At 41.3% G+C, this 13,670-nt stretch overlaps 1 protein-coding gene across 6 annotated transcripts in view; it reads right to left on the minus strand.

Moving 5' to 3' along the window:
* ZNF143 (zinc finger protein 143) overlaps positions 1-13,670 on the minus strand; it is a 67,058-nt gene extending 53,388 nt beyond the window's left edge. For 4 of the 6 annotated variants that reach the window (XM_024975327.2, XM_024975326.2, XM_024975328.2 and 1 more), the window contains exon 1: positions 13,601-13,670. In XM_024975327.2, coding sequence (XP_024831095.2) covers positions 13,601-13,642 — 42 coding nt within the window. In that variant the 5' untranslated portion in view covers positions 13,643-13,670. 6 annotated transcript variants of the gene reach the window in all.

Here is a 13,670-nt window from a genome sequence, read left to right on the forward strand (position 1 = left end):
TAGGCTATTCTGTAACTTTGTAGTTTGCTGATTCAGTTACACTGCTTTGATTAACCTTTGTGGAAAACTGTCTTTAAATCTCTTCAGTTTTATTTAAATATTAATATACCCAGGGAGTAAGCATGTTCTGTGGATGCAATGTAATTCAGTTAAGCACAGAGTAGTTAGAACGTGCTAATAAATGAGGTAGTTTTCATAGGCTGTACAGAATGCTAAAGGGTAAAATGGAGGGACAGAGCTTATACTACCAATTTTAAAGAAGTAGGATATCCTAGTGGGTGGGTAAAATGTTGAAATTGAAGGCTTTACGAAGTTCCAAGAACATTCAGAAATGAAAGATTTACAACAGACTGGCAGGAAGTTGAGATGAGGCCTGGAGAAGTAAAACTAAAATATGTGTGAGAAAAAGCTGTGAGAACAGAGACAAGAATTTAGAAATGGACATCTAGGTCTAGTCATCAGAAACGTCAATGTTGGCGATGGTCTGCTCTTAACTGAACCACTGATATGAAAAAGAACCTAAAAAAAAATCTCTCTCAAACCTCAACAATGCGGTACTAACAGCAGAGCTTGATAAGGGCATTCCTGCATAGTTCAGTTTACTAAGCATGCCCTGGCCTGCCTGCACAGAGTCTAGGGAGTTTGAGGAAGTGTAAGTAGCAGGAGAGAGGTTCTGATATATTCAAACTCCACTTCTGACTGTGATCATGCATTGTATTTTATTTCCCTCAAGATAAACACTGTTTGCTGCTAAGTCGCTTCAGTCGTGTCTGACTCTGTGCGACCCCATAGACGTCAGCCCATCAAGCTCCTCCATCCCTGGGATTCTCCAGGCAAGAACATTGGAGTGGGTTGCCATCTCCCTTTCCAATGCATGAGAGTGAAAAGTGAAAGTGAAGTCGCTCAGTCGTGTCTGACCCTTTGCGACCCCATGGACTGCAGCCTACCAGGCTCCTCCGTCCATGGGATTTTCTAGGCAAGAGTACTGGAGTGGGGTGCCACCACCCTCTCCGAAACAGTTTATGTTAATATTTTATTATCCAAATTGCTCATCTTGTCATAAGTAAGGGAAGCAAAACATTGTGAGACAATTATGAAAATTACAGAGCATTCCTGACATACAACTGCAACAAAATAGATCCTTTGTACAAAAAGTACACGGACTAAGACACTAAACATAAATAGTAAACACACCTCTAGTCAGAAATAACTTTGCATAGGTCTCATATTTACAAGGCATTTTTCAGATCTAAAAACTTATTTGATGGAATAGTCCTGAAGCGACATAAAAGTTCTTGGGCTCTTCCAGCCTCTTCTGAATCCCCAAACCTGTCCCGAAAACTTACATTTCTTTGTTTCCTCGTGGCAACTATTTAAATATTTTCCATTTGTCTCAACTTCACCCCCTCTTCTGCTATCCCCCCACTCTGTCTCCTTCAGGACTTCAATTAATCAGCTCTCAATTTCACAGAAAATAAGTCATCAAAGGAATTATCTGCCAATAACCCTCACTTCACTGCATTTCTGCATGTTTCTTCCTTCTCTCCTACCATACTACTTTCCTATAAGGTAAGGCCAATTCTTCAACCTGTACTCTGCATTTCATTTGTCTTTCCTCCACAGGGATTTCATGGACCTCTTCTGTAAACAATTTCCCTCTCTCCCCGTTTCTTCCCATCAATAACTTAAAAACACAACAAAAAAACAAAACAAAACAAAAAACTCACCTCTGACTCAGCTACTTGTTATCTCTTTCCTATCACAGCTAGATTTCCTTAACAGTTGTTACTAACAATGCTTCCTGATTTCCCACTGCCATCCATCTGATTTCTGTCCCTAAGAATGGAAACTCTCTGGTTGCTCACTGATCTCCATTTTAACATGAAGTTCAATGGCCATTTCTAGGCATGAATGAGAAATGAAAATATTCATCTATCCACAAAGAGACTTATACAAGAATGTCCATAGCAGCTTTATTCATAATAGTTCCAAGCTGGAATGAACTCAAATAAAAGAAACGATTAAAAAAAAAAGTTGTGGGAAAAAAAAAAGTTGTGATAAATTCATACAATAGATTATTACCTAGCAATAAAGAGAAACAAACTATCAGTTCAGTTCAGTCCCTCAGTCATGTCCGACTCTTTGCGACCCCATGAATCGCAGCACGCCAGGCCTCCCTGTCCATCACCAACTCCTGGAGTTCACTCAGACTCATGTCCATCAAGTCAGTGATGCCATCCAGCCATCCCATCTTCTGTCGTCCCCTTCTCCTCCTGCCCCCAATCCCTCCCAGCATCAGAGTCTTTTCCAATGAGTCAACTCTTCCCATGGGGTGGCCAAAGTACTGGAGTTTCAGCTTCAGCATCAGTCCTTCCAATGTACACACAGGACTGATCTCCTTTAGGATGGACTGGTTGGATCTCCTTGCAGTCCAAGGGACTCTCAAGAGTCTTCTCCAACACCACAGTTCAAAAGCATCAATTCTTCTGCACTCAGCTTTCTTCACAGTCCAACTCTCACATCCATACATGACCACTGGAAAAACCATAGCCTTGACTAGACTGACCTTTGTTGGCAAAGTAATGTCTCTGCTTTTGAATATGCTATCTAGGTTGATCATAACTTTCCTTCCAAGGAGTAAGTGTCTTTTAATTTCATGGCTGCAATCACCATCTGCAGTGACCTTGGAGTCCCCAAAAATAAAGTCTGACACTGTTTCCACTGTTTCCCCATCTATTTCCCATGAAGTGATGGGACCAGATGCCATGATCTTCAGTTTTCTGAATGTTGAGCTTTAAGCCAACTCTTTCACTCTCCTCTTTTACTTTCATCAAGAGGCTTTTTAGCTCCTCTTCACTTTCTGCCATGAGGGTGGTGTCATCTGCATATCTGAGGTTGTTAATATTTCTCTCGGCAGTCTTGATTCCAGTTTGTGTTTCTTCCAGCCCAGCGTTTCTCATGATGTACTCTGCATAGAAATTAAATAAGCAGGGTGACAATATACAGCCTTGACATACTCCTTTTCCTATTTGGAACCAGTCTGTTGTTCCATGTCCAGTTCTAACTGTTGCTTCCTGACCTGCATATAGGTTTCTCAAGAGGCAAGTCAGGTGATCTGGTATTCCCATCTCTTGAAGAATTTTCCACAGTTTATTGTGATGCACACAGTCAAAGGCTTTGGCATAGTCAATAAAGCAGAAATAGATGTTTTTCTCGAACTCTCTTGCTTTTTTGATGATCCAGGGGATGTTGGCAATTTGATCTCCGGTTCCTCTGCCTTTTCTAAAACCAGCTTGAACATCTGGAAGTTCACAGTTCACGTATTGCTGAAGCCTGGCTTGGAGAATTTTGAGCACTGCTTTACTATTGTGAGATGAGTGCAATTGTGCGGTAGTTTGAGCATTCTTTGGTATCACAAACTATATACACATAAATAACAGTGTATAACAGTAACAGTGATGAATCTCAAAATTATTATGCTGAGAGAAGTAAGATAGACACAGAGCAGTACATATTGTATTATTCCATTAATATAACTTCCAAGAACACCAAAATTAATCTACAATGTTAGAATAAAATGTGATTGCAAGGTTAGGGGACTGATTGGAAAGGGGAACAGGGAATTTTCTGTGGTGATGGATATGTTCTATTATCTTCTTTTGAGTAATGATCATCTGGATGTATACAACTGCCAAAACTCATCAAATTGAACATAGATTATTATACCCCAAATTTTCAAAAAGTTTTTTTAAATGACCAGACATTATAATATTGATATTTAAACATTAAAAAACAGTGTGATGGATACTTTTCTGTCTTTGATACCACTGACCTTTATCTCTTTCTTAGAATATTCCCTTGCCTTGGCATCTACGACATCTACATGCTCTTGGTTTCCTCCAACTTCCTAGCCAATCCTTTTCCATTTCTCCGATGTATTCCTAAATGTTGAGTACCTGCAAGTTTGCATCCTCATTTGTTTTTTCATTTTATGCACTTTTCCTTTTAGAATATCATATCCATTCCCATGGTTTCAAAGATCTCTAGAATGTACAAGCTTTCTAAAACTATCAAGTCTTTCCCCTTAATGGCTCCTGATTTATTTATCTAGCTGCTTATTGGCCTTGATAACATTCATGGTCCACAGCCACCTCCATCTCAAAACAGTTTGCCATAAAATTCTACTTTTGTATTTTCTACCTCAATGATAAATGCAATCACTACCCAGTAGTCCAATCCCCCTTAATCTCCAATCACGAAAAATGATCACTTTACCTCCTAAATATCTGTCAAATGCATTCACTTCTATTATTAGGTGGTCTTAATTCAGGACACCATCACCACTTGGGTTATTACATCAGCCTCCTGAAATCCACTTTTACCCTCCTCCAACCTGATCTCCACAGCACAGTCCAAGTGCTTTCAAATCCAATCAGAGCATTTCTCTGTCATAAAAACCTTCAAAACTTTCCCACTTACCCATAAAGTCCAAATACCATGATTGGGGTTCTACTAACTTCTCTAATACAATCATCCTGGTTTGCCCAACACTGACAAACTTCCCAGGTCATGGAACTTTCATTTCTGTTTTATTTCTCTGGGGGGAATTTGTTTTAAAATTGGGATAGTTTCCAGTTCAAGACAGTGGAGTAGAAGGTGTGTGCTCATCTCTCCTGTGAGAGCACCAAAACTGCAACCAGCTGTTGAACAACCATCAACAGGAGGACGCTGGAACCCACCAAAAAGATACTCCACATCCAAAGACAAAGAAGCCACAGTGATATGGTAGGAGGGGCACAATCACGATAAAATCAAATCCCATACCCACCAGGTGGTGATCCACAGACTGGAGACCAGTAATACCAAAGAAGTTCTCGCACTGTTGTGAAGGTTCTGAACCCCACATCAGGTTTCCCAGCCTGGGGATCCAACAAAGGGACTGGAAATCTCCATGGAATCTGGCCTTGAGGGCCAGCAGGATTTGATTATAGGCCTTCCAGAGGACTGAGAGAAACAGAGACTCCAAGCTTGGAAGGCACAAACAAAATCTTGCCTGCACCAAGACCCAGAGGAGAGGAGCAGTGGCCACACAGGAGACTGAACCAAAACCACCTGCTAGTGTTGGAGGGTCTCCTGTAGAAGCATGGATCGGCAGGGGCTGGCCACAGGGACGGGGGCACTGGAAGGTCCCCCTTGGCATAAAGCCTCTTGGAGTTCACCATTAAGTCTACCATAGAGCCCACAAACCCCAGGGCTGGATCGCCTCAAGCCAAACAACTACCAGGGATAGAGTGCAACTCCACCCATCAGCAGATAATTTGATTAAAGCTTTTCTGAGCAAGGCCCTGTCCACCAGAGCAAGACCCAGTTTTTCCCATTCATCAAGAAGCTGACATAAACCTCTTAGCCTCATCCATCAGAGGGCAGACAGAAGAAGCAAGAAGAAGCACAGTCTCACAGCAGCTATAACAAAACCTATTATTACAGAAAGTTAATCACGATGCAAAAGCAGCAAGTTATATCCCAGATGAAGGGACAAGAAAAAAATCCCAGAAGAATAACTAAATGAGGTGGAGACAGGCACCTTCCAGACAAAGAATTCAGACTAATAATAGTGAAGATGATCCAGGATATTGGGAAAAGAATGGAGGCAAAGATTGAGAAGATGCAAGAAATGTTTACCAAAGATCTAGAAGAACTAAAGAATAAACAGAGATGAATAATACACTGCTGCTGCTGCTGCTAAGTCACCTCAGTCGTGTCCAACTCTGTGCGACCCCATGGACAGCAGCCCAGCAGGCTCCCTCGTCCCTGGGATTCTCCAGGCAAGAACACTGGAGTGGGTTGCCATTTCCTTCTCCAATGCATGAAAGTGAAAAGTGAAAGTGAAGTCGCTCAGTCCTGTCCCACTATTAGCGACCCCATGGACTGGAGCCTACCAGGCTCCTCCATCCTTGGGATTTTCCAGGCAAGGGTACTGGAGTGGGGTGCCACTGCCTTCTCCCGAATAATACACTAGAAGGAATCAATAGCAGAATAACTGAGGCAGAAGAATGGGTAAGTGAACTGGAGGACAGAACCGTGGAAATCACTGCCACAGAACAGAATATAGAAAAAAGAATGAAAAGAAATGAAGACAGCTTAAGAGACTTCTGGTACAACATTAAACACACCAACATTTGCATTACAGGGATCCCAGAAGACGACTTCCCTGGTGGCTCAGACAGTAAAGTGTCTGCCTACAATGCAGGAGACCAGGGTTCAATCCCTGGGTTGGGAAGATCTCCTGGAGAAGGGAATGGAAACCCACTCCAGTACTCCTGCCTGGAAAATCCCATGGATGGAGGAGCCTGGTAGGCTGCAGTCCATGGGGTCGCTAAGAGTCGGACACGACTGGGCAACTTCACTTTCACTTTTCACTTTCATTCATTGGAAAAGGACATGGCAACCCACTTCAGTGTTCTTGCCTGGAGAATCCCAGGGACGGGGGAGCCTGGTGGGCTGCTGTCTATGGGGTCGCACAGAGTCAGACACAACGGAAGCAACTTAGCAGCAGCAGCAGCAGCAGCAGCTGAAAACTTTCTGAACATGGGAAAGGAAATAGTCAACCAAGTCCAGAAGCACAGAGTATCCCAGGAAGGATAAACCCAAGGAGGAACACACAGAGACACACAGTAATCAAACTGACAAAAATTAACGACAGAGATAAAATATTAAAAACAACAAAGGAAAAACAACAAATAACATACAAGGGAATTCCCATCAGGCTATCAGCTGATTTCTCAACAGAACTCTACTAGCCAGAAGGGAATGGCATGATATATTTAAAGTGATGAAAGGGAAGAACCTACAACCAAGAATACTCTACCCAGAAAGACTCTCCTTCACATTTGATAGAGAAATCAAAAGTTCCCAGACAAGCAAAAGTTAAGAGAATTCAGCAGTACCAAACCAGCTATCCAAAAAATGCTAAAGGAACTTCTCTAGGCAGGAAACAAAAATGAAGGAAAAGACCTACAGAAAATAAACCCCAAATAATTAAGAAAACAGTTAACAGGATCATAATATAACCTTAAATATAAATAGATTAAATGCACCAGCCAAAAGACATAGACTAGCTGGGTGGATGAAAACATGTGCATATATGCACTTCTACTTACCATATCACCAAAACTAGGATCTAACAGAAAAATCTGTAATCACTTTTTAAAATCCAGCTACATATCAGAATTATCTTGAAATTTCTTGAAAAATACAAATGCTCAGGTATTGCTTTTACCTCCATAGCACCATGTTTCTAATGAGCAGTCATATTTAAAAACTGGACTACATGATGGACTTTTACTTTTATCTAGTTTGTTTCACTTTTTATATTTCATCTTCAGTGTTTCCATTTCATTTAGTTTATGTTCTCCATCTCTTTTTTTGATGTTCTTTCTCAAGTCTTTATCAAGTATAGTAGAAAAGCTTTTGTATACATATATATATATATGTATACTTTATACTTTTTAAAATGTACGCATTTTTGCCTAACTAAAAAAATTATGACATTTTTATTCCATTTGTTTGACTTATGAATAGAATACTAGATTTCTAATTAAAAAATAGATACGCAACAAAGGTTTACTGCATAGCATAGGGACCCATAGTCAATATCATGTAATGCCCTATGGTGGAAAATAATTTCAAAAATAATATATGTATATTTGTATAACTGAATCACCTTGCTGTGCACCTGAAACACTGTAAGTCAACTACACTTCAAGTAAAAATATATATATATATATGTATATAAAAGAATAAATAATTAAAAGGGAAAACAAATTGGAATAGTTTTGGGCAAGGGCTTCTCTGGTAACTCAAGACAGTAAAGAATCTGCCTGCAATGCAGGAGACCCAGGTTCCATCCTTGGGTTGGGAAGATCCCCTGGAGAAGGGAATGGCTACTCACTCCAGTATTCTTGCCTGGAGACTTTCAGGGACAGAGGAGCCTTCGGGCTACAGTCCATGGGGTCACAAGAATCAGACACAACTGAGTGACTAACACTTTCAAAGGCAAAACAACTTGGAAACTATTTTAGACATAATAAAAGACTGAGCATTGAATAAATGTGTAAACGCTAGTGGAAGCCAGAGCTCTCGTTAAGGAAGAAGGGAAATGCAAATATGGAATAAGGGAAGAAAAGAAAGAGCTCTGTGGAATGAGCTGGAATTGGAGGTACTGGTGTGAACTCAATCTCTTAAATGTGCTTATGTGTGTATACACAGGCATATCCTACTTTGTTCTCATTTTGCTCCTTTCTAAGGTAACTATTTTTCTCCATGGTTCTAAACACAGAAAAACCACCCACAAACTGGCATGACTGAACAACTAACACTTTCAGCACATCAAGACAAGTTGGTCACTCTATCCTCCAGTCTTATTCTAGCACAATCTCACATTCTACATTCCAGCAACACTGATTAAAATTCTAGTAGTTAACGATACTAGAATCATTTAATCAGAGAAGGCAATGGCACCCCACTCCAGTACTCTTGCCTGGAAAATACCATGGACGGGGGAGCCTGGTAGGCTGCAGTCCATGGAGTCGCTAAGAGTCGGACACAACTGAGCGTTTCACTTTTCACTTCCCTGCATTGGAGAAGGAAATGGCAACCCACTCCAGTGTTCTTGCCTGGAGAATCCCAGAGACAGGGGAGCCTGGTGGGCTGCCGTCTATGGGGTCGCACAGAGTCGGACATGACTGAAGCGACTTAGCAGCAGCAGCAGTATCATTTAATAATATTAAGATGTAAATAATTAAAAAATTTAATAATGACAACTTATCCTTCCAAAATACTATGTGCCAGGCATTACTACTAATTCATTTAATCCTTCTAGTAATCCTATGAATTAAGTATCATTTAATCACAGTTTTACAAATGAAGAAAGTGAAACTCAGGTTAAATGATGTCCTTAACTTCACAACATAAATGGTAAAATCACCTTCTAACCATTTGACTCTCTACATGAGCCACTCCGGCCCAAGATGTCTCTTGCATCTGGGCTCTGAACACTGCCATTCATTCTCTCAAGGATACTCTTCCTTCTCTCTTTGCTGCTGCTAAATCGCTTCAGTCGTGTCCAACTCCGTGCAACCCCATACACAGAAACCCGCCAGGCTTCCCTGTCCCTGGGATTCTCCAGGCAAGAACACTGGAGTGGACTGCCATTTCCTTCTCCAATGCATAAAAGTGAAAAGTGAAAGGGAAGTCGCTCAGTCGTTTCCGACTCTTAGCAACACCATGGACTGCAGCCTACCAGGCTCCTCCGTCCATGGGATTTTCCAGGCAAGAGTACTGGAGTGGGTTGCCATTGCCTTCTCTGCCTTCTCTCTTTACTTGGCTAAATTCTTCAGATTCCACTGGAAAGTTTTATCTCAACTCCCCAAACTGGGTCTGAATGCTTCACCTGTATTTCCCAAGACACTGTGTCTATACCCTTACCATAACACTTACCACAGTATACTTGACCTGTTTTTCTCCAGAGTAGAAGCAGTGTATTTAGAGCATGTGCACGCGTGCTCAATAGCTTCAGTCACATTTGACTCTTTGTGACCCTATGGACTGCAGCCTGCCAGGCTTCTCTATGGGATTCTCCAGGCAAGAATACTGGAGTGGGCTGCCATCTATGCTCTCCTCCAGGGGATCTTCCTGACCCACAGACCGTACCTGGGTTTTCTGCACTGCAGGCAGATACTTTACCACTGAGCCACCAGAGAAGCCCATATTTATAGCAACCAGTTACTAAAACATACAATAGTATCTAAGGAGAATTCACCTATTGATAGACTAGAAAGTATGCGTTATACCCAGGAAGGAATACTTACAAGACATGGTATATAGGATTATACTTAAGAATAAGGACTCCTGAGCCAGACTGCTTCACACTCTCATTGACCACATATTATCTATGTGACCTTGGGCAAGTTACTTAAGCACACTGTGCCACAGTTCTCTATCTGTAAAAGGCAGGTACTTCACAGAGGTACTGCAGATAAAAATCGCTTTTAACAGCACGTGGCATTACATGTATGTTTGCTATTAATGAGCTTCCCTGGTGGCTCAGAGAGTAAAGAATCCACTTGCAACGTGGGAGACCTGGGTTCGATCCCTGGGCATGGCAAAGTACCCCAGTATTCTTGCTTGGAGAATCCCCATTGACAGAGGAGCCTGGCGGGTTACAGTCCATGAGGGTCCCAAAGAGTTGGACATGACTGAGTGACTAAGCTGCTTATCAGTAGTTTAAAGCTAAACGAGAAGCTGAATGTCTGTCTTATTCACTATTTTCACCTACTACAGGCAGGATCTTAGTTCCCTGACCAGGGACTGAACTCAGGCTCCCAGGCAGTGAAAGAACTGAGTCCTAACTACTGGACTGCTAGGGAATTTCCGTCAAGTGGTATTGCCAGAGGAGGAAAAAACAAGAAAAAGTTTCAGAGATGTGTTATTCAAGAGAAACTTTCCTCTTGTTCATAATTTTACTTTTTGAAAATACCTTTACTAAGATACGATTCGCACACCATAAAATTTATCCATTTAAGGTGTACAAGTCAATGACCTTAAGTATAGAGTGTACAAATATTATCACAACCTGAATTCAGAATATTTTTATCACCAGCAAAAGAAAAGCCTATCTCCCCCTTCCCAAACCCATAGGTAACCACCAATCTACTTTCTATTTCTACAGATTTGCTTATTCTGGACACTTCACATAAATGGAATCATAGCATATGGTCTTTCGTGACTGTCTTCTTTCACTTAAATAATGTTTTCAAGGTTCCTCCATTAAAAAAATTTTTTAAGCTAAAAATAAAAAATTTCAATCTATAAAAATGCTGAATCACTGTTATATGCCCTAAACAAATAAAATGTAAATCAACTATACTTCAATTTAAAAAGAGAAAAAAATTTCCTTATCCTTATGAAAGTTTTTTCCCTCAAAAAGAAGACAAAAAATAATTTCTAAGGGTGATTTAAAATAATTGACTTTAAAAAATATATATTTACTTATTTATTTTGGCAGAGCTGCCACATGTGGAATCTTAGTTCCCCGAACCAAGAATTGAACTCAGGCCCCCTGGCGTACCAAGTCCTAATCACTGGACCACCGGGGAATTTCCATAAAGTGGTATTTTAAGTACAAAAAAATGTAGTTTGGAGTTAAAAGGCCTGTGTCTACACATTAATGGATTAAGTTATTTCCACAGAGTACAGAGTTCCCATGGTGGCACAGTTTTAAAATAGGATTAAATTTATTGGAAACTAGACTTTTTATTTCTCTGAGAGGGAGGGAGATTTTCAGTATAGATCCATCTTAAAAACAAAATCATTTTGATAGTACAATACACTGTCTTACAAAAGCTATCCTTAAAATGCAAATTAAGCATAGAAATCAGCAATGAAACAACTCAACTCTTTAAACAATCACTATGTCCTGAAATAAAGCCAAGTGCAAAAAGACTAAGAACTGGGTAAAATCTCAAATTAAAAATAAAAACAAGGGCTGCCCTAGTGGTAGAGAGGCTGACTCTGAGTTCCCAACGCAGGGACCCTGGGTTTGATTCCTGATGGGGAAACTAGATCCCACATGCTGAAACGAAGGCCCAGGGCAGCCAAATAAATAACACATATATAAAAACAAGAACTATATATGAACTTCAAAATTAAGTAATGATAAGAACATCAGGACTCAGAAAGTTCTCATGTGTAATCATAAACTGTACCTACATTATAAATATTTAATAACAACTAAACTAACAGTAGAGGGGACTTCCTGGTGGTCCACTGGCTAAGACTCCACACCCACAATGATGGGGGCCCTAGTTAGATCCCTGGTCAGAGAAATCAATTCCACACATTCATGATGTAACTAAAAGATTCCACATGCCACAACTAAGACCCAGAGGAGCCAAATGAATAGATAAATAATAAATATATGTGATTGTTTATAGCAGCATTATGCATAATAGCCAAGATAGAAGCAACCTGAAAGTCCACATGAACAGATGAACGGACAAATAAAAGGTATTATGTGCATGCAATGAAATATTTGGCAATAAAAAGAAATGAAGTACTCATACATGCTCTAACATGAATGAATCTTGCAAACATGCTAAGTCAAAGAAGCCAGTCACTAGAGCCCACATACTGTGTGATTCCATTTTTATGAAACACTGGGAACAGACAAACCTGTAGATTAGTGGTTGGTGAAGGAGCTGTGTTATGGGGAAATCGGGAGAAACTTAGTGGGTACCGAGTTTCTTGGGGGGTGATGAACCTGTTTTAAAATTTTAGTAATGGTTGCACAACTCCGTGAAAACATTAAACCTACCTAATTACATTCTTTAACGGGGTGAATTGTAAAGGTCTGTATATTCTATCAATAAAGTTGTTACTTTTAAAAACTAAAAGGTGGCTATGGAAAAAATAGGCAAAGTATTTGTACGTTAAATAATTTCCAAAGTAATCAAAATACACTTGGGTAAAATTCGTTACTATCTTACCGAAACTTTTGGATGATTTCATTACCTAAGTCTCTTACTAAACACGTAATAACGAACTGGAACTATGCCATCAGCAAGGGAAAATATTAAATATTGCACAGATTTTTGTTAACTACAGCAAAACTACTGGACGCTTACAGCTTCTAGTAAGATTCAGGACAAAGGCGACAACCTCGAAATTACAGTTTTTCACATGTCCACTAGATTATACCAGCTGACTACAGACACACTTCCAAAAGCTTAAACTGATCTTAAACTTATCATCAGTTTGGCAATCATTTTATCACTTTTTACTTAACTTCTTTAATGAGTAAACAATGTTACAAAGAGCAAAAGGGGAGAGAATATTGATGGACGTTCCACAATAAATGTTACAAAGCAACGAAGGATTCGTTCACTTTTCACCAAAATCGAGAAAACAGAATGATAAAATCAGTAATTTCCAATATTCGATATTAGGCTCAACGACCCCAATTTTTTTTTTTTTCCCAAGTTAGGGAAACAAGAAATGTGTGCATGGTCGGAGCGGGAGGAAATACTGGGGGCGATCTGCAGGCGGGAACCCAATCGGGCCCTCGGCCAGTTCTGCCGCCGGCGCCCCAGCCGGGGCCTGGTGCAGACCAGGGCCCAGCGTCTCAGCCAGAGGAGCTTCGCCGCGGCGGCGCCTGGGGACTCGCTCCGCGCGGAGGTCAAGCCGAGAAGCGCCGCCAGGCTCCCGAGGGCTCCACCCTCCCCTCTTTCACTCCCTCCCCTCGGCGGTCCCCTGAGGGGAACAGGCGGGGCGCTACCCGACGAGCCTGGGGGGAGGGGGGGTGGTTTACGTCCTCAGAGAGAAAAGCTCCGCCGCCCCAGAGTGGCGGCCGCGGGTTATTAATAAACTCCGCTTCTGCCCAGACGCAACTACCGCGACCGGCCGTAGGATCGGCAAGGCCTGAGATGGAGGCTGAGCAGCCGGAGCCAGAGCCCGGGCCCAAGCGGGCCCGCGCCGCCGCGCTGAGGGCGGCGGCCGGGCGGAGAATAATGCACACTGGGTAAAAACACATTTATATACGAACCTCCGAGAAAATTTTCCAACAATTCCTTCGTCCGACCACCATGCACCAGGACAGGAAACAGCCGCCCGGC

Source organism: Bos taurus, chromosome 15 (assembly GCF_002263795.3).
Source record: "Bos taurus isolate L1 Dominette 01449 registration number 42190680 breed Hereford chromosome 15, ARS-UCD2.0, whole genome shotgun sequence".
Taxonomy (NCBI): Eukaryota; Metazoa; Chordata; class Mammalia; order Artiodactyla; family Bovidae; genus Bos; species Bos taurus.